The sequence below is a fragment of the Emydura macquarii genome, unplaced genomic scaffold, assembly GCF_026122565.2.
Source record: "Emydura macquarii macquarii isolate MOO-44397 ecotype Brisbane River unplaced genomic scaffold, CSIRO-AGI_Emac_v2 contig_2768, whole genome shotgun sequence".
NCBI lineage: Eukaryota > Metazoa > Chordata > Testudines > Chelidae > Emydura > Emydura macquarii.
In genome coordinates, this window is record NW_027132905.1 from 22849964 (window position 1) to 22877481 (window position 27518).

The window sequence follows — 27518 nt, forward strand, 5'->3', positions numbered from 1 at the left end:
AGGAGCCCTTATCCTGTAGACAGCTTGTTTTCAATATACATACTCCAGTGACTGAGGGAGCCATGGATATGACTGACAGCTGTTCTTTTTGGACCCAGACAGAATAGGCGATACTATTGTCACCCTTTTTATCACAGTATTTTATATCTGGTGGATTAAATAGCTCAGGAAGGAGGTAAAATATTTTTGGCGCAACTTGTGTTACTAGAAAAGTTCTTATTTTCTAATGTAGTTTTCAGTGGGAAATGTTTTTAATTATAGGAGTCTCTTTTCTTGAATCTGTTATTGCTACATAAACTGTTCAATGCCTAACTAATTTCATACGATTTTTTTTTCCTGAATGCTGCTTTAGTTCATGGGTCCACATGTGTATATCCCTTGCTGGCAGTTGTACATATGTGTGAATCGTGGGCACCTTCAAAGATGATTTTGGCAAGTCTGTGATTAGATCAGGTAGTTGGAATGTTCTGTCTATTTTTGAATAGTTGGCAGTCAACATTTTGGAGTCATAAGTCCTGGAAATACTAATTTAGGCTGTAATATCTCTTGTACATAAAACTGACTTTTAACAAGGATGTGTGCAGTTTTGCATGTCCAAAAGATTTGATTAAAGTGGGCAAGACATGATTGTACCCACAAAAATATGTGCATATAAATCTCTAGTTGTGTGCACACTTTGGGCTTTGTACACAAATCTTAAAAAAAAAACAAAAAAAAAAACAAACAGATTTTTACTTTAATTGATATGGAAAGGACAGTCCCTGGTACTCTGGGTGCGTTTACACTTGGGGGTGGAGGGGAAGGGAGAGGGAAACCACGGCAGATTAGTCTCAGAGCCCAGATCAACAGAATTGGGCTGGCACTTAACGGGGCAGAAAATAGCAGTTTAAACATTCCGGCACAGGCTGGCTGGAGCCCAGGCTCTGAGTCCCGTTCACAGAATCATAGAAGATTAGGGTTGGCAGAGACCTCAGGAGGTCATCTAGTCCAACCCCTGCTCAAAGTAGGATCAACTCCAACTAAATCATCCCACCCAGGGCTTTGTCAAGCCACACCTTAAAAATCTCTAAGGATGAAGATTCCATTACTTCCCTAGGTAACCCATTCCAGTGCTTCACCACCCTCCTAGTGAGAGAGTTTTTTCCTAATATCCAACATAGACCTCCCCCCTGCAACTTGAGACCATTGCTCCTAGTTCTGTCATCTACTACCACTAAGAACAGCCTAGCTTCATCCTCCCTGGAACCTCCTTTCAGGTAGTTAAAGGCTGCTATCCAATTCCTCCCCTCCCCCCCACATTCTTCTGAAGACTAAACAAGCCTATTTCCCTCAGCCTCTTCTCATAAATCATGTGCTCCAGCCCCCTAATCATTTTAGTTGCCCTTCACTGGACTCTCTCCAATTTGTCCACGTCTTTTCTGTATAGGGGAGCCCAAAACTACACACAATACTCCAAATATGGCGTCACCAATGCCGAATAGAGGAGAATAATCACTTCCCTCAGGCTGCTGGCAATGCTCCTACTAATGCAGCCCAATATGCCATTAGCCTTACATCGTTGACTCTCATCCAGTTTCTGGTCCACTGTACCCCAAAGTCCTTTTCTGCAGAGTTACTGCCTAGTCAGTCGGTCCCCAGTCTGTAGCAGTGCATGGGATTCTCCCATCCTAAATGCAGGACTCTGCACTTGTCATTGTTGAACTTCATCAGATTTTTTTTTTTTTTTTTGGCCCAATCCTCCAATTTGTCTAGATCACTCTGTATCTGATCCCTACCCTCCTGCATATCTACCACAGCCCCCAGCTTAGTGTCATCTGCAAACTTGTTGAGGATGCAATTCACCCCATCCTCATTAATGAAGTTGTTGAACAAAACCGGCCACAGCACCTACCCCTGGGGCACTGTGTGTTACCAGCTGCCAACTAGACATCGAGCTGTTGATCACTACCCTTTGAGCCTGATGATCTAGCCAGATTTCTATCCATCTTATAGTCCATTCATCCAACCCATACTTCTTTATACTTCCATACTTCATTCCCATTGCTGACATTCAGAGCCTGATCTCCAGCCAGTCCAAGTGGGAACATCCACTATACTTATCATAAAGCAAATCAGACCTGAGATCTGAGAGACACTACCATATTTTTTTCGTTTTTTGTTTTCTTATGCAGACACGCCATCTCCCTCCTCATCAGTAGCAAGGTTGGAGAATGACTGTAGGCAGTTATTTTGTTGAAGCCGTGTTGGTCCCAGGATATTAGACAATGTGGGTGAGGTAATATCTTTTATTGAACCAACTTCTGTTAGTGAGAGAGAGACAAACTTTTGAGCTTACACAGAGCTCTTAGGTAGTTTGGTATTTCAAGACATGCCCAATTTGCACAGTACTAACTGTGATTGATTTATTCATGTTTTGAAGTACAGTAAGACATGATTAGAAGATCCATGGTAAATTGTAACATTTTGCAAAGTAAATATCCTCCACAACAGAGAAGGAAGAGTGCTCCCAAAATGTAATTTAATGTATTTTGACACTTGTAGTTTTTCAGACTTTATAGTAGACTAATGTGATGGCATGTTCCTCAGGGCAAGAATCAAGCTTCTACGGATGCATACTGTTGGTCTGTCAGAAACAGTAAATAATAAAGTGCTGTACAACATTTTTTTAAATGAAATCTTAGTAATATTAGACCTTGCTAGAAGACTGTTAAATTTTTAACTTGTCAGGGGAGAGAGGAGAATTTTGTATTTGTTAGTTTAAAAAGCATGCAGATTATTGAATTGTGGTTTTAGTAATTTTCTATTATACTTCTAATTCTGTCAACTGCCTGCTTACTCCCTGCCCTTTGACTTAGATATGTTTGCATTTTTTTTTCATTTCTACTCTTTCCTTCTTTGCGTTATTTCACTGTTTATATTTCTCACAATTTAACAGAAACGTGAGAGTGAAGTCTGTTTCCTTTTAAAAAAAGGAAACCTGTATACAAAATGATCTGCAAGCATTCTGAGCACTTAAATGAAGCTAAGCTTTTCAAAAAAAGGCCTTTTAAAATTATATCAACTGTGGTTCTGTTTTGACAGCTGTAGTAGCATGAGCATCAAAAAATTAAAATGAAATTGTGAACCATAAATATTTGGCCCAGCTTGTGAAGCTTACACTCAACAGCATTTGGGTCCATCTCTCTATTTTTGTCGGCTATAATGTAACTTTTGAATGCCACATAAACATTCCCTAAAATTTTCAAATTGATGGAAGGCATCAGTGACCAGAACCCTATTGAATTTGGGGAAAATCAGAAAACAAAAAAGGAGGGTCTATGGGGGACAGATGGAGCCTCTTACGCCTACTCTGTTAACAGAGACACAGGTTCAAACCCCTCTGCAGTTGTCTATAGATCAAATAACTGGTTGATGGAACCCAGTAGCACATTTTTGTATAATGACACCTGTGCTCATTCTCCTGATAGGAGTTAAATCATTCAGGTATCAACATGTTCATTTCTCAGATAGAAAGAAGAACAATGAGTGGGGCATTGGGGGAGAGCAGAGGGAGGAGGAAGAATGGGTACTGGGGCAGAGATTGTGGGAACCCTGGTATGGGCAGATGGGGAAGGGGGCACGCAGAGTCACTAGTATGGTAGGGATGCTGTGGATGGGGGGAGAGAGGGATGAAGGCAGACAGAGTGCCTGGTACAGAAATGGGAATCAAGGGAGAAGAGGGTTCATGGAAGGAGAATAGGAATAGGGTGCGCACACAGCTGCTGGTGTGGGGATTAGAATGAGGAGAGACTGGTATGGGTGGATACAGATCCCCTGATGGGTTGAGCTTTGGTGGTGCCAGATCTAGACAAAATGTGCAACCTTCTACTATATTAAATAGACCATAGTCATTGATAATGTCGTATGAATGCAAATAAGCATATGTAAATTTAATATGCACAATGTGTCAGTTTTAAATATCAAAATAAACATGTTTTTGGTTTAGTTTCAGAAAATGCCTGTTGTAAAAATCAGACTCTACATGTCCCACTGCATCAATCCACTTTTGCACCAGTGTAACTACATTTAAATCATTACATTGAATGGAGTTATACCAGTGTAAAACCAATATAGCAGTGGTGAATCAGGACTGTAAATGTTTGTGGTGTGAGGGCTGTGAACGGGTTAGGCATCTTGGTACCTTTCTGTGCTATCAAACACTATCCTTGGTTAACAGCAGTACCTCAAAGGACATTTTAGAATCTCAGGGATACTGAACAGTGGGTTTTGTGGTGATATTCTCAATGCCACTGTCAAACTGGATATCCTACTTGTAGTGATGATGTAACATAGACTTGTAGATTTTGGTTATGTCTATGCTGTCTTGTGGATCATAAACCCTCAGTTTGCAAAGAGGCCCCGTGAGTGGGCAGACCCCTGCACTCGTGAAGCCTTACTGAAGTCAGTGTGCCGGCCTCTCTCTGGTTATGGGAATCTGCCAGCGTGGTGATTGTGGGTTTATTTGCAGGATCAAGACCTAACTTATGTCAACGATAAACATGTAGAACATATACAATAGAGTAATTTTCTGAACCTTGCCATTTGCCTCCTTTAAAAGTTGCAAATAATATTGCCTGCACATGAATATGCTATCAGTCTTTGATATATGACACATGTCAAAGTAGGTATTAATACAAAAATAAGAAATGTATAGTGTTCAACTTTTTTATAGCTGTCTGTCAGAAAGTTCCGAGGTGCAGTTCTTTAAAGTCTCTTTCTCCAGAGGAAAAGGGGATAAGGCAGTGTGTCCCTGGACAGGATCTATGACTCATTATGTCAATCAAACCACACTTCAGAGGGGAATAAAGAGATTTGTATCTCAAAGCTGTGCATAACGACTTCTCAGCTTTTCATTTCATATTTATGAGCGGTTTACTTTGAAGTGTTTATCAGGCAATACGCAGAAACATGAGAGAGCATTGCCTGAAACCATGTTCAAGTGTCTAATCTGTTAAATGCTTGCTGAGCAGGCTAGTTCATCAGTGCATGCAATGCAAAAAAGGGGGGAAAAAAATAAACTGTTTTGAGCTTTTGAAGCAGAATCTTTATATTAACAATATAAAAAGGATTAATAATGCCAAGCGTTTGAAATAATTGTAACATATCAAAATTACAAAAGTTGTCTGTGTACTGTATTAAATTGATAGTTCCTTGCTTAAACAGAAGCTAGACACAATTTAAAACTAAACTGGCCCATATAATAATTCCTTCCACACCAAAGATCTCAGTTTACAGTGACCATAGGATTCTGATTACCTAGTCTAGAAGGCTGAGGGCAATCCTAAGGGTAGAATTCTCCAGTTTTTTGGATGGAGGGGCAATTTCTGGCAGCTTATCAAAGTATAGCAGTAGCATTGGTCTTAAAAGGAGAAAAATGTTCCACAATATTACCCACTGGCACTGTTCTATGCATGCAGTGAAACTACAAGAAGGGAAGCAGGATTAAATGGGGAAGAAGCCATAATATTAAGTATGGTCAGGTGTTGCCTGCGTATGTGTTCTCCGACTGTGTATGCTGTCCCAGCTCTGCGCAGATAGCCAATACAGCAAATCATGATTGGATTATCTGAGACCAGAGATCTGTTTCAGTAATGAAGGCACCAGGCCACGTTTACTGTCGACGAAGCATGGTAAAAAAACACCCTATACGTGCTACAAGTACACTTAATACATGTATGCCGTGACAATGGACTGGTTCAGTAAACGGCAGGACTTTCCGTTCCTCACTTGGCCAGACAAAGATGCTTCCTCTGAGACAGTGTTTTATACACTGATTTAAAAAAAAGCAACTTGTTTGTATTTTTTTTCTTTATATTTTGTAGTTGCCACTCTCTGACATGGTAAGATACCACCCCTTTACCTTTGTACAGCATAGTTCGATCAAAACATCTCTATCCATCAGATTGTTATCCTGACCTTATTTTTAAGAGGGGTCAGTATGCCCTAATTATCTTTGGAGTAAGCTTGTACCATTCCTGGAATTGGGATATTCTGCTATCACTTATGTGGAATGTGCTTGTGCCTAACACTTCTTTGGAATGTGTGTGTTTGTCAGTTTGTGAGTCTGCTTGTATTCACAGCCTGACTCTTGCTAACTTTGATTTATAACAGCAGGGCTTCACTGCTACTTGAACTCAGGCTTCATTCCTGGCCTGTTATACTAGATCTCATGTCTCAGGCTCTCACTTTCTACTATGTTAGGTAAGACAGAAATGGAGCTGCCACCACTTCTCAGTTTTCCAATGTGTTCAGTGAGTGGGATAGGATGGTAGATGTAGACAATGTTTGTCATTGTAGTTCAGTGTACTCAGTGGATTATTCTCTCTCCCCTCTCCTCTGAGCTCTGCTTTTATTTATTTACATAGCTATCTCATGTGTGTGCGCACGTGAGATATTCAATTGATGTTTTTAGATAAATAGATGTTTAAGATCTATTTATCTATGCCACATCATGTACTGAGGCCATGTAAACTTTCACATTCCCCTATTTAAAAAAATAAATGAATAAAAGTGAAGCTTTCACCTTTTCAAAAATAATTCTAAATATTTTTATTAATCTGTTGTCTTTTTATTGACCCTCAATGTAATCAGTTCTGTGCCAAATACAAAATGCAGGTACTCTGCTGCCAAGAGTGTTTCTCTTTTGCTATTCTATTTAGAGAGAGAGGGCTTCATGATATATGATGACATTTCAAAAGGATCTTTTAATTCTGGATGACTTGATTTTTAGGGTGTTCCATTTAGGACTTTGGAGGATCCAATCCAAAGTGTCTCAAGCACCCAAAAATTCAAAAGTCAGTGGGAACTGTGTGCACTCAGTACTTCTAATAGCTAGACTCTAGCTGTCAGTTTGGAAACACAATATCAGAAACCCCTTCTGGAAATTTGGTCTTAGTTCTGTTTTCTTCATCTGCTAGTATGCTTGTTACATTTATGCTTACCCTCTCCCAAATCCCTTAAAAGTATCTCTAATAAATTAATTTACACCAAAAGGTGATTTATAAGAGACCCCTGTAGGGGAACTTGACACAAGAATAATTTGTCGTCAGCTCTGCCCATCAACCTCCTTGAAGCCTAATCTAACTCCTGAAGAGAGAGCAAAGGAGATAACACATCATCAAGAAACCTCTTACAGCCAATCTGAAATTTAAACAAAAGATGCTGTTCTTGTACTGGAGATACATGGTATGCAAGTCGTGAGGGAACCTAATGGACTCAGGTGCTAAAAAGCCAGCAGAGAAGCAACTTTGAGCTAATAGTCAAATCCTGCCTCTTTCCAGAGTAGAATATGAAGCAAAGGGGAACTACTATCATTTCCAAGAGTGTGCAATGGCTGAGAGACAATGGAGAAGCATGTGGAAGTAGCTTCACAGCCCTGTTGCCTGCCAAAGCGTATACAACAGGAAGAAGGAACTGAAGGCAGAGCAGCTGCTATAATAAATGATTCATTGGGCAATCCCTCAAACTTAGGTGAGATGGGGGAGAAATACAGATGCAGCCTGGGCCATAGAGCCTGGGGCAGAATGTGAAGGGAGTGGATTTTTTTTCTACCTGGCCCTTCCAAAGTTTTCCTGTGTCAATCCTGTTGTTGCATAGGGAACCATGATATGGGGCTGAAACTGCAATAGGGTTATAAAATATCTTGGGGTATCTGTTTAATTTACTATGGAAAGAGCAGAGCAGGACAGGGCAACATACGAGAGATGATCCTTTTGAGAAGAGCTGTAAGATTTCAAAAGTGGAAACTAGCATGAGGATCAGTGAATAATTTAATTTAACATTCCCTCTGCTAAACCCTAATAATTCTGTAATTAGAGTCTATGAAGTAATAAAATTAATACCATCCAGGAATACTTGACCTTTATCAGTGAAACACGAATTTATCATTTCACCTGATCTGCAAGATACTTATAAAACAATTTAAACAACTTAAAAAGTATGATGAAGTGCACAGTAAAAATAGCTGCATAGTGGCACTTTTGAAACCAAGCAGTTTTTGGTCTCTACCCATTTGTAGCATTTTCTAACAGTAGTTTCTTACTAAGAATTTATACATAGGGTTTAGGCTATCCCAGTACAAAGAATGAAGAGTGGAAAGCAATTAGAAGACAAATTGGCTTTTATTGTAACTAGTTATAGGGTCGAAATGATTTATCTTGGAATGACTAGTACTGTAGATCTTACAAAAAGGGGAAAAGGTATAGTAGAAGTGACAAGCAGAAAAAGTAACATCGTATGTGTTTAATGCTCAAGGAGGTAAATCTAGTGGTTCATTATATTTTTCAGGTGTTTAGTATTGTGGACATGGAAAGCAGAACTTCTGGATGGAAAGAACAACAAAAAGGCTCACAATTGCTGGTGTTGTGCAGCCCAGGCTTGGCGTGTTTACCTTTCTGATCTAGTAACCGTGCTAAATCAAACAGAGGGTGTTTTGTAATAATTAAGTGTCCTCTGTAAAGAACATGTCTCTCTTGGGACCTTTGGATCCCAATATAGAAACTCTACCACTTGAGCTAAAGGAGAATGTTCGATAGAATTGTAGCAGTGATTATATCCTTCCAGTCATAGAGGGTGAGACTAGTAATGAAATTGTTAAGATGTAAGTCCAAAGTCCGTGATGTGGCTGACAAAATCCAGGAAGCACGACTTGGTTGGTTTGGTTGCATAAAGAGGATGAAAGAAGGGGACCTAGTGAAGATAGTGTAGCAGGAAATGGTAAGAGGAAATGGTAATAGGAAAGAGACCCCAAGGAAAACTGAGGAAGCAATGAGTGGATAGCATCAAAGAAGATGGTGAGAAACTAGACCTTGTGCTGTCTTGGCCTGACAAAGGTGGCGGATGCTTGCATGATCACCTGACCCTAATTGATGGGGTAAGGGGATGGGGATAGAAAAGACCATTACAAGTAAACTGTTAAAGTAGGTCACCAGCTCATTCCTCTGAGGTAAAGAGAAGTTGGCCTCTCACCCATTTTATTATGTGAGTTGTGTACAACCTCCTTTCTGAGATGCTAATAAAATAGGGAGGGTTAATTTTGCAGAGGTGGAGGAAATAGTGGTACTCTCATAGACTCTGTCCAGCTGAGATGCCAAAATGTGACATCTCTCATAGTAGATTGATCAGACAATCAAAATCTGATTATGCAGGCTTTGCTGGGCTTCTCAGACTTGGCTTCCCCCTCAGTGAAGCTCTCAGTTAACCTTCGGGAAACTGGATTAAAGCAGTGGACACAAGGCCCTGACTCTCTCAATCCTGTGATGTCAGCTAAGCTTTGAATAAAAATAAAATTATTTCTAGCTTTCATGGTTGTGAAGAGAAGCATTAAAATGTGAGCCAAATACAGCTGGCATTAGCTCCTGGATATACCCCAAGGCTCTGCTCGGTCCTCTAGCTTTTTGGCTGCACAGTGCAGACTGGGAATAAGTGGTGATATCTCCTAAGCACTACATCCTCATGACACTAGAATGACACCACTCTTTGTAGACTCTGTACACTTTGATCAGCAGTGAATCAGTTAATAGTCCAATATTTCAAGTATCTTTATTGCAGAATGGTGCTAGGATCCCAGTAAGATAAATGGGGCGGTTCTCTTCTCTGAGCTATTGTTTGGGGTTCCGTGCAGATGTAAGCAGGCCTCACTGAATCAATTTACATTCATTTTTAAGTTTTCAAGTTTTTTTTTTTGTTTGTTTGGTTTTTTTTCCCCTGCAGCCATGGTGCTGGAGACAAAAGCTGGTTAGAAAATTGAAACAGTTAAAGCGAGAAATTTCAAACAATGCTTAATCTGAAATAGTTTTAGTTTAAAATAATGCTGTTTTTCTGTAAGAAATTTCTAACAATTGAATTGAAAATTTTCATTTCTAATTGATGTTCTGAAATATGAGTATTTTTGTTTTTCATCTTGACTTAAAATGTTTGGTTTGGAGGTTTTTATTTTGGGGGGGTCTTTACCTTTTTAAATTATATTTTAAGTCTAAACAAACTTTGGTTTGGCAATTCTGATTTCCCTCCCACAGGACATATCATTTTTCCACACACAAAAATGCAGTTTTTGACGCCCATATTTTATTCAAGGGAAATATTACTACATACAAAATTTCAACTAGCTATGTTGGAACCTTTAATTTTCATTTCAGGTAGATTCTGGAGAACAAAATGGTAGACGCAAAAAGACTTGGCATGCTCCAGTCCAAGATGAAAGAAGGCAATGTTCATTTAAGAGCTGGGGGGGGGGGGGGGGGGCGAAGTGACACCAAAACTTGAAGGAAAGCAAAGTTATAACAGTAAGGAACTGGGAAGCAAACTGAAATTTAAACTAAAAGCCTAAAGAACTGGTCATAATAACAAAGTAGTGCTTCTATTCAGGGGTGGAACAGAAAGATGACAATAGTACATGCCTGTGAGCCTCATAGCCAAATTACAACAGGATAAAGTGAAAAATCCAGCTCATTCTTACACAGTGAATTTTGTAACGGAACAAAAGGGAAGTGAGAGCACCAGTGGCATCTGCTTTTTGTGTGTTGAAAATGTTACTGGAGGGAAGCAGAAAAGGCAGCCATGAAAAGGGTTTGCATTTCTTCTTTCCTAAATGCTACAGAAAGCTGATAACAGTGATGTGTTCCTAACAAGGCCAATCTCACTGGCAGATCCATACTGCATTTTCCTATCAAATAGCTCCTATTCTGTGCATTTAAAAAAAAAAAACCTGTATGCTCTGTTTTTTGCGTTTATGGTTGCATATTCATTCTACAAATGATAGTCATTGGCACATATAAAGAAAAACCCTATAATAAGAGTGTATATTCCATCTGCAGGAAAATTTAGGACCAAAAATAATTGTCTGAGTTGGTGCCAACTCCTCCATTTATAATAGCACAATAGAGAATGGCCATGAAAGTAACTAATTATCTTACTAGGTTTGAAAATGAAAAGATGAAAGCAGCTTATAATATCAAGTAAATAAAGACATTTCCTGATTTCTTTGTTATGAATGAAAACAAAAAATATTGCTGCCATCTATTTGGCAATAAGTACATTATCTAATAGCAGTGAATCAGTCTCCCTTGATGTCTGATCTGGATTTCTTCTTCAGGGTTCTAGTGATCAAATATATATTTTTAAAACTAAATTACCATTTTATCACACTTTGCTGGGAAGTTTCAGGAGCTAAGAGAATACCTTTTTCCCTTTCATCTGCAGCTGCTTATAGGAGAGCTTAAACTTTTGGGAAACTCTTGTTTCCATTTCAGGTGGATGCATCTATCACTGTTCAAAGTGATTTGAGTTAGTCGTTCAGTAAATGCTTTTAGCAGCGTTGGAAATTTTGAGTTGGAGACTGGCACCTCTGGCATTGCCTATTATGAACAACATCACTCAGAACATGTACAGAACAGTACTGGGTTCAGCAGTGGCACAAGACTTTTATTCTGTTGTATAGGATACATTTTATGGTGCTACTTTTTCTAGTTGACATGTTTACTGTAGAGAAGCTCCTTATGACTAAACAGCTGGCAGCTGCTAAAACCTCTTTACATGTGCCTGGGGACCTTTGTAAAATATTGAGCATCAATGTTCTGAACATGTGAAGTACAAAAGAAAACACGTAAGGAATCCTCTAATGGTAGCATTTGCAGGTATTCAATGATTTTAAAACCATTTTATAATTGGACCTTACAGCACCATGGCAGATCTGGGAATAAACATTATCATTCCTAACACCCCAGTCCTATTCTTTAACCACTACACCAATGTTTTGCTTCCTTTACATGCTTTATTTGAGGATTAGATTGGATTTTAGTTCTCTAGTTGGCTACAGTTTGGATGGTGTGCCTGGATTATGCTTGGGGAATGGAACATTACTGGAAATTACTAAAGGAACATCACTTGCTATGTGTTTTCATGCGTGAATGTTTCTCAGCTTCGTATGCTAGCAAAATTTGGGGGTTCAAGTTTTGTCTTGACTTGTACCCCATATATGCCTGTTGGAGTGGGTGGAGATAGAATCTGCTCTAATTTATAGTCTAGTTCCAGCTGCCTCACTGACGGTCGTTGCAGAGTCAAGTTAAATCCTTCCTCCAACTGAACTCATGCAACCGCATTGACTTAATTTTGGTTGAGTTGCTACAAGTGTAACTGAGGATAGAATTTAGGCTAGTAATTTTTTCCCCCAAAGAGTAAAGTTTATGGGCTGCTTTCAGCCTTTATTGTGAGAAAGTTAAACCAGAAAATGTTGCAGCTAACAGTCAATGCCATACAATAACCCACTTGTTTATCTTCGTTCTTGAATGAATACATCTTGTCATGAATGATTGGTGCAACTAATTTCAGAGTGGCAGAAATGCATATACTATTGGAGCTGCTCCTAAATCCTGCTTGTACAGAAAAACTGATGGTTGTAGTTTTTCATCTGAAAATACTTCTCGTGTATTGTTGCCACTTTCACAACTAGTGCAGAAAATAGGATTTAGAATTGTCAGGTTACTGGTCATATCCAACATCTCTCCAGGCATTCAGCCGTCATACTTAACAGCAGCGTTTCTCTTCCCCTTCTCCCAGGAAGCCAACATTGTAATTCAAAATTCTGAATCAAATGCATGTATGTGTTGTGCACAGTCAGTGCACAAAACGAGGGAAATACGGCCTTGATTTTAATATATCATCGTAAAATGTCACTGTAACAGGTAGATAAACAGTTATTTGGTTCATTAAAGGTAGACAGATATCAACTTATTGGCACAGAGTTACTGGCAGGCAGAAGTTAGCCCTTTTTGTAGTTTGTATGCTGCTGGTAGTTAAGGTTGCCTGACACTTCACATTTTAAGACTTTGTTCTTCTTTGAGTGATGGTTCCTGTTGCATTCCAGTGAGGATTATGCATGCACACCATGTGCCTGGAGTTGGAGAACTTTGAAAGTAGTGCCCGTTACTTGGCACATGCACCCTGACTTGCCTTGTGCCTCCATCTGTGGTGATAAAGGGCGGGGGTGAATCGACCACGTCCCCAGGTCCTTCTCATGGCTGCACTGTCCAGGTTGGAACTTTGTGTCCTTGTCTGACACGGTTCTAAAAAATCATAATTGTAGATAGTTTTAAGTTTTATCTAGTTTTTTTCCGTAGTTGAGTAGTTAGTAGTTTTAACACTAGTTTTAAAGTAACTTGGGTTTTTTTCCCTCTAATCCTCCACCTGCATCCTAGGTGAGAACTGGATTATGCCCAGGACTCTGGGTTTCAAACTCTGCCTCTCCTACACATGATCCTTTTTAGTCAGTGGTGACTGTCAACACTGCCACTCCTGCCTGGGAGAAGCTCACATTGCAGTTAAGTGGAGCATTTGCCAGTCCTTCCCCAGCTAGACCTGAGAAGGCTAAGCACTTTGTCTCCACAAGTATCTCATGGAGATAGCTATGACACTGCACTCAGACGCAGCCCAGGGACTCCACCCCACATCCGAATTGGCCTGATTCAGCAAGAAGTGCGCCTCCCACTACTATATTTGACTCTGGTGCCGGCAGAACCACACCCGTTGACCTCATGGAGGAGCCTACTGGGAAGGTTAGGAAACACTCCCATAAGCATGGGGCTAAGTCTTCCTCTAAGTCCAAGAGAGTAGATGGTCAGTCCACCAGATTGGCTAAGGAGACGGAGCATGAGGAAAAAGTCCCAGAAATTATGGGATCCAACAGTTTTGAGCAATGAACCTCTAGTGATGAACTTCTGTCACTGGCACCCCACAAGACACGAGACTCCCTCATACCAGGGAAGTCCTCAGTGCCGATACTGATGACTGGGAAGGGAAGAGTGACCCTTGCACCAGGAAGAGCTGGACTCGTGGCTGAACCCCAAGAGGTCTTCGTCTTACAAGACCCAGAGTTGCTTCCTCCATTGGGCCCCTCTGCTTCCAGGAAAATCATGGGATGTGACTAGGATACGGAGTCTCTCACCCAGCTTACAAGTCCTGTGTTCAGTTCCATTGGCTCCAATGGTACTGCTGTTAGAGTTGGAGTCCGCCTTGTCCTCTTTCGAAGAATCGGAATCGGGAGAAGGATCACCTCTACCATGCTACTTCTATGTGCACATCTCCATGATGTTGCATTCTTGTAAGATGTTACCCACTCATCTGTCTTGGAACCACTGGTACCGCATGCCAGAGGGAGCCCCACAACCTCCTTGCTTCACTGGAGTCAGAATCAACATCGAGAAATCAATCCTTAACCCACGTAGTTGTTGGACTTGATCAGGGCTACCATAAGCACTATGATGGCACAGGCATACCTGTCCACAGACAGATTTCACATTGTGAACAACCCTCATTTATCAGCCAGGGCTTGTCTGTCTCTTCTTGGCCACATGGTTTTGTGCATCTTTGCAACCCTTTTTTCAAGATTTCACCTTAACTGCCTTCAGTCATGGCTCCAGTCTATGTACTCACTGAGCTGTTGTTCTATGGATCTCAGGCTGACGGTACCGGCCAGGGTAACATTCATCCCTCCAGTGGAGGACAGATCCACATCATGTATGCATGGGAGTTCCCTTGCTTTCTTCCTCCCCAAACAAAAGTATTCTCACTGATGCATCCCTGATAGACTGGGGAGTCCATATGGATGACTGTATGACACCAGGTACATGAACACTTAGAGAATCCATGATTCACATAACTATCCTGGAACTTCAAGAAGTACAAAAGGCTTGGGAATCATTTCTCCCACTCTCATCATGTCCTGATCATGTCAGACAATTTCACCAGTGTTTTCTGTATCAACAAATTGAGAGAGTGAGGTCCTCCACTCTACACACAAGTGGTCAACATCTGAAAGTGTGCATCAAACGTCAAATCACCCTATCTTCCAGGGATGCAGAACATCTCATGGACTTGCTCAGCAAGCACTTAACCAGAAGTGCGCTTATAACTGCGGATGACACCAAGTTGGGAGGTATTGCCAAACACTAGGAGGACTGGACTATCTTACAAGAAGATATTGAAAACTGCAGTCAGAGAAATGGGATGAAATTTAAAAATGCAAAGTGCAAGCTCATGTCCTTAGGGCCTAACAAGAATTTTTGCTGTAAGCTGGGGAAGTGGCAAATGAGGCGAAAGACCTAGGTGTATTGGTTGATCACAGGATGACTGAGTTACCAGTGTGGTGCAGCTGTGAAAAAGGCCAATGCAGTCCTAGGATGCATGAGGAGAGGTATTCTCCAGTAGAGAGACGGAAGTGTTAGTATCATTATACAAGGCACAGGTGAGACCTCCTCTGGAATACTGTTTGAGATTCTGATCTCCCGTGTTTAAGAAAGATGAATTCAAACTGGAAGAGGTGCAGAGAAGGACTAGTAGAGTGATCCAAGGAATGGAAAACTTACCTTTTGTGAGAGAGACTCAAAGAGCTTGGCTTGTTTAGCCTAACCAAAGGCTAAGGGGTGATATGATTGCTCTCTATAAATACATCAGAGGGATAAATACCAGGGAAGGAGAGGAGTCATTTAAGTTAAGTGCCAATGTGGACACAAGAACAAATGGATATAAACTGGTCATAAGGAAGTTTAGACTTAATTAGGTGATGATTTCTAACCATCAGAGGAGTAAAGTTCTGGAACAGCCTTCCAAGAGGAGCAGTGAGGGGGCAAACAACTATCTGGCTTCAAGACTCAGCTTGATAAATGTATGGAGGGAATAGTATGATGAGACTACAATGGCACAGCCAAGCTGTGACTGCTAGAAGCAAATATCTCCAATATCTGATTGGCAGAAACCCTGGGGAGTTTTCGTCTTCCTGTGCAGAATAGGGTGTGGGTCACTTGCAGGTTTAAACTAGTGTAAATGGTGGATTCTCTGTAACTTGGTCTTTAAATCATGATTTGAGAACTTCAGCAACGCAGCCAGTGGTTATCGGTCTGTTTCAGGAGTGGGTGGGTGAAGCTCTGTGCCCTGCAATGTGCAGGAGATCTGATGAGAGGATCATGAATGGTCCCTTCTGACCTTAAAGTCTGAGTTCCCCAACTGTAAAAGGGTGATAACACAACACCTCACCTCACTGGTGTAAAAATTGATTGATGTTTTGAAGCATTCAGTTGATATAGCGATGAGCCCCATGAGGAAATTAGTGATTTTGTATTCAGTGCATGGTTTGAATGGTGTGTGGTAAATAAGACTGGGACCACACGTTGAATGAGGATAAAAAAGAAATACTGAATACTACCCATTAACTGAATGAGGCAGGTGTCTTGTGGAAAAAAATAGTGTATGATCATGTCATTAAAGCCATAAATGGATATTCACAAGAGGGCTGAATCAAGGTTGCATGGGAAACCTTAAGTCAGGCATTTCTGAAATTTTGGGTGCGTGACTTTGCAAACGTAACATACTTCTTTTTAATGTTATATACTACGAATGTCAACAGACTAGTTATTAACCCCCACCCCAAAAAATATTCATATCCGTCATATTAGACTTGGAGGACTCTGAGCTAGCAGTGAGGAACAGGAGGATTATGAAGAAGAAAAACAGAAGGATTTTGTTGTGACTAATCAGATGCTAGAAAACATTTCAAGTTCAAAACGATGATTTTTTTTTTAATCACTTACGGCTTTTCTGTAAAGTTCCCTTTTGCTGGTTCTGTCCAGTTTCATTCAGTAAACTTTCTTAGGTTAACTGATGATCTTTTTAATTTAAAAGTTTATTACCTAGAAAACAGCATGTTCTTAACCCTCATAAAATTCCAACTTGACTGTTTATCGTCTACAAACACTTTTTATTATTATGCCACTTCTTCGTGTGCTTTTGAGGTGGCTGCACTTTATTGATGGATGTGCTGATTCCTGCAGTGTTCCTATAGAGTTTATTATGCTCAGCTAGTAAAGTCTGTAAACCACCTTATTATCTATTTGGATGAAAGGTGCTTTTTAGATGTAAGATCATTATCTTTAAGCACTTAAAGTTTTATACATTGGTTTAATTATGAAATGTTTGGCTTTGTGAGCATGCAGTAGCTAGAACCTAAAAACACTTTTAAGTGCAGAAAATAGGCAATCTGCTGACCTTTTTGCTCTGTGGTTAACCGAGAGACATAGCTACGCAGTAGAGGTCCACCTATTCATCCCTGCTATATTTCTGTATGTTACCTCCTTCAAAACCAGTTAGCATTAGAATCAGCTGTAGATCTTTCCCACTTGGAGGGTCTGCTCTTCAAATAGATCTGTTCCCTGGTGTGTTAAGGAATTTGGCCACGTGCGATTCTGCACTACAAGTACATGACACCTTTTTTTTATATTAGTACACTAGCTTTTTTTTATGGCAGCAAAAGAATATGTGGGGAGTTGACATTTTTTAAAATAGATGGATGAACAGAAGAAATGTTTAGCCCTGAACTTGGTATAGTGTAACACAGACCATTGAATTTCACCTTCTAATTCTTGCCTCGAGCTCAATAATTTATGGTTGAATGAGAGCATATTCTTTAATAGCGTGCTATATTTTGAATGGGTGTGGGCTTTTTTTTTTTTTCTTTCTGTTTTGAGTTTGTTTTTTAATGGGAGATTTCTACCCACTGTGACATCAACCATGTTAAATGGGAAAATTTTCCAGGCATATGTATTTTAATTTAATCATGCAAACACCATTAATCTCAGTCAGGTGGTTAAATTCCTTGCAGATAACAAGACAGACATTTTCTGTGTTCAGATTGAAACAATAGAAATGCAAGGTGATGTGTAAGTGCAAAGAATATAATATGAGAAGTAAGTATTAAAGGAATTTTTTTGACAATCTTAATTTGGATAAAACAATAGGAAAATAACAAATTCAGGAGAACAATAATCAGAGGCTTGTATCTTCAAACAACTGAGCAAATATCTTCAGTTTTGGAGTCTGAATCTAAAGTGCACGATTAGAGCCCATATCTAAAGCTGGGATGTGGAATGGCATGTAAACTGCATTGAAATATATAAAATATTAGGAGATTAAAAAGATTGGTATTGTTACCTTAAAAATGAATAAAAGTGGGTATGATTGACATGTATAAAATAATGAATGGTAGCGAAGTTTCTGCCAGAAGTGTCTCTTCTCCCTGTTCCATAACAAAAGAAATGGAGACTTTTAGTTAAATTAAAAGTTGTCAAATTCAAAACATTTTTTCACAGAACATAACACTTAAACTGAAGAATTTGCCATTGCCACAGGAAGTCATTGAGGCCAAGAATTTAGTAAGATTTAGAAAGAGATTGGACACTTAAATGGATATCAAGAATATTCAAAGTTGTTGTAATTAATAATTTTGTTAGGGGTATATAAACCTCGAGCTTCAAGGCCTAATCCAATCTCTAATTGTTAGAGATCAGGATCAGACCTAACTAGTGTGGGGGTTTGTTGGGGAGGCAGATTACCACACATCTACCTGTTGCTGTGTTCATACACCTTCCTCTGAGGCATCTTGCGTTGGCCACTGTCAGAGAGAGGATATTGAATTAGGAGGACCTTGAGTCTGGTCCAGTATGGCAATTCCTGTGTTCCTATAATGTGCTATTAACCAACCCAAACCTCTATCTACACATCAGGTGACAATACTACAGCTTTGTTTTCCAATCTTTGTATGCTGAGATAGTGACTAGAATTGTGCTTCATTCATTTAATCACGTCCTTTGGGAGTATTTACGTAGCCACGTAAGTTATGTAGTAGTTCACTGTAGTAAAAGTCAGTTTGAAAAATGTATTAGTATATAATAAATTGAAATAAAAATTGAGCTATGCTAGAAAACTGCTTTTGTACTCTACTGGGAAACTACATAGTGCACTTTCATCATGTACTTGATGATCCAGTATCTCTTGATATTGTGAATTTAAGATCACTTTTACTTTTTCTTGGCAGGTTATCTGTACCTTAACGAAACATACAGAATTAACTGCCTAAGTTTAATTAAAATCACAATTGAAGATGTCTTGCTGGTTAATATCTCCTATAATATTCCAAAGACTTCTAATTCCTAGATAATTTTTTTATTGCTGATGGGTTGCTTTCATCGCAACATGTTACTTTTAAAGAACCAAAGCTCTTAATTCCACTCATTTGATGAAAGTGGTGTTTGTTTCGTTGAAGTTTTTGCCTGTAGTCTGAAAGCAGAGTAAGAATGGATTCTGAATTACATTTTGGTGCTGTGGATTCCAACTCACACAGTATTTTATACTCACCTCCAAGTTTGCAAGTAAAGCTTCACTATAATATAGTTTATTCTTTGGAACTGATGTACAGTACTAGTTGAATACACTAAGTAGCACTACAATAATCCAACCATCTGTTTTACTACTAAAAGTATTAAATTATTATTAGTGAATTTCAGCTCACAGGGTCAGTTTCCCTCCTTCTCTGTGGTGCAAAACAATGCGGACTGAACTCTTTCCCCTTTGTTCTCACAAGGTCTCTGAGCTGGCAGAAGACACCAAGCAGCAGATACCAGTCTGCTCCCCTTGCCTGGATGTTCTACGAGTTGCAATTTTATTTTTTTTTCTCTTTCTCAGGCTCTAAAGGAGCCTTTTGGAGGGCTCTTCCTGAGAAATACTGAATTGGATCATCTGGCCATAATGACTCAGCAGCTTCCCAGGTCATGTCATTTACACAGCCTACGCAGTCTGGCCCACTTTGCTGCAGAGTGGAGATTGTGGGTATTTTGCACCACTTTGCCTCTACTTCTGGCAAACTATTTGCCATCATGGTCCCACGTGCTATAGGAGTCTGCTGAGTTGTCAGCACCAGTGAATTGGGTACTTGTGATTTATTCTTGACATACACATTTGACCTGCAAAATAAATACTGGATTCTTTCAATTTGCAATTTTTAAAGTTGCATCCAAACATTTGAGTATAATAATGACTTTTATTCCATGCAGGGGGAAAAGGTAGTTTATTAATATCACTGGAACCCTAGTGCACAATTATAGTTGGACAAATAATATATTCATGAACATGATCACTATATTGTTAGAGAAGATGGGGATTTCTTTAGTTTCAAGGTATGCTGGAATATAGTACAGGTATGTGAAATTAAAGAATGCTACACAGAAGATAGGGTAAATAGGAGGACTCATACCTTTCTTAAAATCCAAAAACCATGAAACTGAATGGCAACATGTAAGACTGATAACTGGAAACATTTGTATACAATGCATAATTAAACTGTGAAACTGACTTCCATAAAATATCACCAAGTTCAAAAGCTTAGCAGGATTAAAGGACTAGACATTTCTGCTGATGAGAACTTAATTATATTAGATGGTATTTAAAACAAACCTAAAGGACATACGTGTTTTTAAGGATTCAAACCAACCACTAACTGAAGAAGGAAGAAATTTCCCCTATTCTGTAACTATGCACTGTAACTATAGAGTTTCTTGCACCTTTCTATGAAACACCTGGTACTAACTTCTATTGGAGACAAGATCCTTGCCTTAGAAGGACCAGTGGTCTGGCTAAATTCCTACATCCTACTCACAATTTGCTTTGTTTGTATAGTTAGGCTATTATCTCTGGAAGCCACGTGTATTTTATCATACTCCCTCTTAACAGAAGCCAAAACAGCTGAAAAAGCGAGGTCTGGTTCTATTACCTCTCTCCAACCCACTTCCATTTATCTCAAAGAAAACAACATGAACAGTCATATTAAGTTCACTGTTTGCATCAAATTTTATAGTTTGTTTTTGATGTCAATACCGAATGTTCATTGGAGTGTAAACATCTGGGCATTTAAAGGCTATTAAAATCTACAGAGTAGTATTAAAATACTTTACTGTGCATATAAAAGCTTAATTAAGCTAATATATTCATAATAGGTTTGTGTTCATACATACTTATGTTACAAACAACCAATCTTTTTTTAAAAGCATATCTCCACTTTCATTGTAGTTGGGATGAGTAATAATTTTAGCATCACTTCAAGCTGGGGTATGTTTCATATATTTTTCAATATGTCTTGATCTTGTGTTGTGCCATTCAAAATGCACTAAACTTGTAGGATGCAGCTCACATTTTGTATGAGGCACTTCTTTAGTTCAATGTGGAATGTTTTATATCCGATCTAAGTTTCAGATCAGCTTGAATCCAGAATAGCAAAGGCAAAACTTAAATCTGACGAACTCTATTAAACTCTATGGATGTGCACAATTTGCAGGTGATCACCAAAATTCATGGGATAATGATCAACTCAGATGACCTACCATGTGAACAGTTACCAGAATTTAATTATGAAACTAAAGGGAATTAAGGATCTTTCTTAAAGAATCACTGCCAAATTAGAGATGACATAAAGCTTTGCTTTGAATTTTGAGGCCAGGGCCATGAATCACAGTACATTTCTTTCAAAATCTGGGTATTTTCTTTTTCATATGCTCAGAACTTAAAGTAGCAGAGTTTCACATGATTTGGGGTTTCTGTTGCAAAAGGTTGGCACATCTTAAGTGTCATATTCTCAACACGCATATCACAACACCCTCTAATTATTTTACCAGGCAATGAATTCAGACAGAGTAGATGCCTAACTAAAAACATTTGGGTTAATTTGCCTTAATTAAGTCTTGAGGGAAAAAAGGTGACTGTTTGTATGTTTTTTTTCTTTTTATCTTATTTTTAAACATTACAGAGAACTAATTTGCTCCCTTAGAAATGTCCCCTCTACATTTTTATTTCTCTAACTCACTGCCTCTGTATTGTAATGTGTCTTGTAGCAGAGGAAGGATGCAATCTGTTAATGGTATTGGGTGTATTGGCTAAAATAGGGTATTTCAGGAGCATGTCCAGTGTCTGCTGGTCAAGCAAACAGCTTAGGGCAAGTCACTCTGTAGCGTAATGTCTACAAAGTCGCTGCTGTCAGATCGACCTTTCTGGATCGATTGAGCGGTCAGTGAAGACCTACTCAATCAATCCAGAAGTCAATGCTGTAAAACCACCCCCTCAAGTGGCATAGCGCTGTGTCAACGGGAACGCAGTTCCCGTCAGTGCAGTGCAGTGAAGACACCACACATAAGGGAAGCACAGCAGTCAACAGGAGTTACGCAAGCTACTCCGCATAGCTTGCGTAACTCCCATCGACTGCCACCAAATCGCCAGGTAAGTTTAGACCAGGGCGAAGTCAACCTAAGTTAGGCAGACTTAGAACCACAGCAATAATTAAACTGCTTCTGCATGTCCACACTATGTTCCTTGTGTTGGTGGTATGTGTCCTCACCAAGAGCACTTGCACCAGTTTAACTGTCAGTGTAGGACCGTTTCTGAAAGGCAGCAACAGTCTGTCTGTGATGAGACTGCATCGACCTAACAACATCTACTTAAGTGCTACACCTTTTATGCTGGTGGAGTTCAGTTGCTGTAGTGGGTGAATTACATTGATGGGAGCTGTATTTTAGTGTGAACACTTAATTAGGTCAATGTATGCTGCCTTATGTCGACCTAACAGTAGTGTAGACCAGGGCATAAGCCTTCTGAAAGAGAAATCATACACTCTTCCTCTAACTGGTGGGTTTGGTGATCATAGGTTAAGTAAAATATAGCTTCCTTTTGTATAGCATTTTTCGTACAAACCAGATCTCAAAATACTTCTATGCAGTTAAATCAGTGATATTCAGACTGCAGGTCGTGAGTCGCAAGTGGCTCTTTCATGTGTCTCCTGTGGCTCTTTGCAGCACATGATATTAAAACACTGTGTTATTTAATTATTAACCAATCGGTGCTTTTACTATGTTATTAACCAATTTAAGTTATCAATTTGTGCTAAGTTATTAACTTATTTGCTGTGTGAATAATATTTATATAAACTAAAAATTTCCCCTATCATATTGTTTAAATATGAATATTACTATGGTAAATGAAACAATGAATTCACAGTTGGGTAATGTCGATTGCTAATTTGGGTCCTGAACCACTAAGGTCTGAGTATCGCTGAGTTAAATGATCTTGTGGGATTGGAAAAATTCATGTAGAGGGATAAACTAGATATTTTTAATATATGATCAGTCTTGATTAATCTGGGTGAATGGAATTGTTACTTTTTGTTTTTAAACTGGTTAATGAAGTGCATTTATTAAAACTTGTACAACAGTTTTCTGTGTTATAATCTCTTGCGTATCTTGATTTGATATACATGTACGAAAAAGGAGAAACAATAGACTGTTTACATAGGCTATAAAAACATCTTTGTGGAAGCACAGACCTCCAACTCAGTTGCACTGTGAACGATATGAATTAAATAGTCAACAGCTGTATTTTCAGTCACATGTCTTTGTTCTTCATTTCTAGTCTGGCATGGGGAACTGAAATCACCCATGCTTTTCAAAACCAGCGGAGCCAGCGAGACCAATGAATGTTTTCTTACATTTTTTTAAAGTACCTTCTCCATTCTTGTATGAAAAGATACATGGTTAGAGATGAGCCAGCAAGTTTGTACTTAGTACCTTTGGGAAAATGCAATGTGTTCTAAATGTGTCACCTATCAACTTACTGAGTCACATTATGAGCCACCATGTCTTGACATGAGTCCTAGAAGGTTTGCCTTCAGATATCATGCTGAAACCCCATCAGTGCATTTTTGATAGAATAACATAATTCATAAAATTTCTGTTGGGGGCAAAATTATGAATGGAGAAAACCCAATGATAGTGGTGATGAGACCCATCTATTTCAAGTGACGGGACCCAAAATATCTGACCTACCCACGTAACAAAGCTGTGCAATTTTTTATGGTATTACATACAGTTTTTCACTATTCTGGGTGAGTCTGCACTCTGATTTTTTGCACTAAATTACATTAAATCTTTCACATTTTCAGTTAAAAATTAACGTTTGAATTTTAAAGCTATTTCTGTCTGGAAGTGATGGTCCTCTTTCTTGCTCTGAAATGGGTTGCTTTTGTCTCCCTTACAAGTGATAAAAATGACTTTTATGTAGCAGTGGTTTTGGTGAAATAGCTCCTAACAAAGGCCCCAATCCTGCAAGTACTGTCTGTTTAATGTGAAGCATGTGAAGTGAATAGGACTGTTTATGTGCATGATACTAATCACCTACCCAAGTGTTTACAGACTTGAGACCAAATGTGGTGCAGGAAAGAATGCCTCAGATTTTGAGGAGTTTTATCTTTTGTTTTGTGTATTTCACATCTTTCTGCTACATGCTGTATGCCTCTGATGAGCCTTTCCGTGCCCTTACAAATCTGTCCACCATATACGATTCATTATGAAGGCATGGTATTCACCATATCTGAGTAATAAAATGGTTTGTTTATTTATTTTAAATATTTTAATTTTGAACTTAAAATAAATCTCCTACCTTTTGACTTATTATTTTTGTTTCTTTACTGTCCCTCCTAGGAACTAACTTCACCCTTGCAGAACTAGGAATCTGTGAGCCCTCTCCCCATAGAAGTGGCTACTGCTCAGACATAGGAATACTTCATCAAGGCTATTCCTTGAGTACCGGGTCTGATGCTGAATCAGATACAGAGGGTGGAATGTCTCCGGAGCATGCTATAAGGCTGTGGGGAAGAGGGATAAAATCCAGGCGCAGTTCCGGTCTGTCAAGTCGTGAAAACTCAGCCCTTACACTGACTGACTCTGATAATGAAAATAAGTCAGATGAGGAAAACGGTAGGCCTGTTTCTTGAATATATGTTTTAATGTCCATCTCTAGGAATATATGGTATTAGTTTTTATATCTTAATGAGTCTCTTAAAAGAAAAATTCGTTCTTTTCCTTGTCCACTTGCCTTTTAAAAAAAAAAATTACCAGAAATGACAGGGTTAACTATTTAGTATTATATAATGTAGTATATATTATAAATAAAACATTCTGTTTATTGGCAAGTAAGAGCGCCATTCAATAACTGCATAGCAAAGAAGATGATCTGAAAAACCATCACCTGTATCTAGAAATATATTCTATTTGTTTGTAGGTATTTGCAGGGTTTTTTCTCCTGAAGATATTTTCAGAATACCACCTTATTTTACACTTTAATTTCCAGACAGCAATGCTTCATGTCCATTTTGAAGATGAAACTTGGAGCAGGTTGTGGAATTTAATAATGACAAGTATGAAGAAACATGTCAAAAAAAACTTTTTTTCATATATGTAATTTTACCTACAGTGTGAAATAAGGTTAATAGTTTTCACCTTCTAAAACCACATTAACTCTCACAGGCAGTAGTGTAGACTTGACTGTTTTTCAAACTTTCATGAGAACATCTGGAACGCTTTATCTGAATCTAAGGTTTCTAATCATTCAATGGTAAGTACATGCAAAGTTTCATAATGCAAATGTATGTATCAAAGTGACTCAAAAAGATATATACATATCTATGTTTAGTATAGATTCTTACCTGTTTAATTAAAAAACATAAAAAGATAAGTTACGTAATGCACAGTCCATGTTGAATAAAATACATAGGCAATGATTTGTTACGAACAATAACTACATTAAGCTAACTGCTGCTTGAAATGTTTACAGATTAGTAAAAAAAATTCATATAAAACAATTTAAAACTTATTTCTCAGCATTCTGTACCTAGTTTTTTTAAAAATAAAAATGCATAGCTATTGAAGATGACTTGCTGTGGCTAGCAATGCAATGCCTGCCTCCAATAATTCTCCATACTGAGATGTGGATACGGCAGTAGAGAGTAAGTTGAAGTTACTCTAAAAGACCAAACACAATCAAGTTTAATTTTGAAATTTTGGGACGATAAACAGGAACTGCAAGAATAGCGTTCCATTGTGGCGTCAATAGAAACATTCAAGGCAACTGCTTGATGTCAGCTACTGCAATTGACTCCCTGCTATGTTATCAGGGGATTTTAAATTGTAGTGTTTCAGCACCTTCAGGGGGTTTATCTGAAAAGTATTTTTATTTTAAGCTTTCTTCCAGGCAAAACTGAAATTCATTCTCCTTCCCCCACATCCCCTATTTCAACAGTGGCAGTATGTTAGGACTTGTAATGTAAGCAATTGAATATTAAAGAAGATGAACAAAAAACAAGTGAAACTTCTCATAATGTTAGAAATATCACCAGGTTAGACTTACAGTCACATTTAGCTCTCAATAGATACATACAACTCTCACTGATTTCAGTGGAAATAGCAGGCATGTGTCTGAGGGCAAAAGTTAGCCCATAATCTTTGTATTTCCAGAAACATTGTAGCATGTATTTCTTAATCAAAGCACAGGAGAAGGGTGTTGTGTATTTAATAGTAATGGCAGATACCAGGAAAGCAAACAACTCTTGTGTTAAAAAATAGATGTATGTAAAAATACTTTGATTCCCTCTACTCTTTGGTAAACTGATTTGCTTTGAACTGTCATGCATAAAATGTATTCTCTTAATGGCCTGACCCAGAGTCAGTTGAAGACAATGAAAAGTTCCCATTGACTTCAGTAGGCTTTGGATAAGTCCCCAATAATTGTTTCAAATGAATGAATTGTGACTAAGGAGGTTCTCTTTCTAGTACCATTAAGCTCAGTGTTTGGGTTTGAGGCTACCCCTGTTGAGGTCAATGGCAGTTTTTATATTGACTATAGTGGAAGCAACATATTGGGTTTTTGCTTGTGAACACTTTTTTTTACCCTGGAAGTTACCTATATATATATTTATACATATAATGCATTTCAAAAAGGTAATTTTTCAAACTATGATGTTCACCAAAACAGGAAACACACTACAAAATGAAGTGCAAGACTAAGTACATTAGATTCACTTTTGAATGTACAGTACTAGCATTTTATTTAGTAAGGCTTTATAATAAATGTTTCTGTAAGGTTGTAAAATGTTCAGAGATGTGGAATGACTATTATACAAGCAGAGGTGTTAACTTCAGTAAATTTCATAGTCTCACACTCTGACAAAATCCTGTTTAGCTCAAAGAAATCAGTTCCTTTTCACACCACTGATTTTATGAAGTTTGGGGATGTATTATCATATAGATTGACGGTTGCCCCACTGGGGTTCAGCACCACTGCATGGACATTTACAAAGCCATCATTAATTTTTTTCACTTGTGCCCAGCAATAGTTTCCTACATAATAAACACTGTGTCCTTCAGAACCAAATCGATAACTTGTTAGGTATGCCTCTCTTGAAGAGGAAATAACAAGAATCTATACTTTAAGAGAAATGCATCCTCCAGTACAGTTTTAGATTTGCAGGAGTCATAGGCATAAAACAAGACATTTCTTGGTATGGAATTTTACACTTTGCCCCTAACCACATTAGTTGAACTCATGATGCATAGATTTCATTGAGTTTATTTACCCTTTTTCCTGACACGATTCAGCCGCTTTATTGCAATACACTGTTACAACTCTAAAAATGTGACGTTTTTGATACTCTGATGCTAATCACAAATTCTATCATTTCACTCCAAAATAATAAACTGTCAATTTTCTTTTAGTATTAAATCAATGTTGTTACTTCTCAGTACATTTCCAAGTAGTACAGAGGAAGCTTAATTGCTATGAGTCAC

General features: G+C 38.6%; 1 protein-coding gene across 1 annotated transcript in view; it reads left to right on the forward strand.

Moving 5' to 3' along the window:
- Positions 1-27518, forward strand: part of TENM2 (teneurin transmembrane protein 2) — a 722842-nt gene that overhangs the window by 58131 nt on the left and 637193 nt on the right. Inside the window, exon 3 of the mRNA XM_067566613.1 lies at positions 24378-24653. Within this exon, the coding sequence (XP_067422714.1) occupies positions 24378-24653 (276 nt within the window). The remainder of the gene's footprint in view (positions 1-24377; positions 24654-27518) is intronic.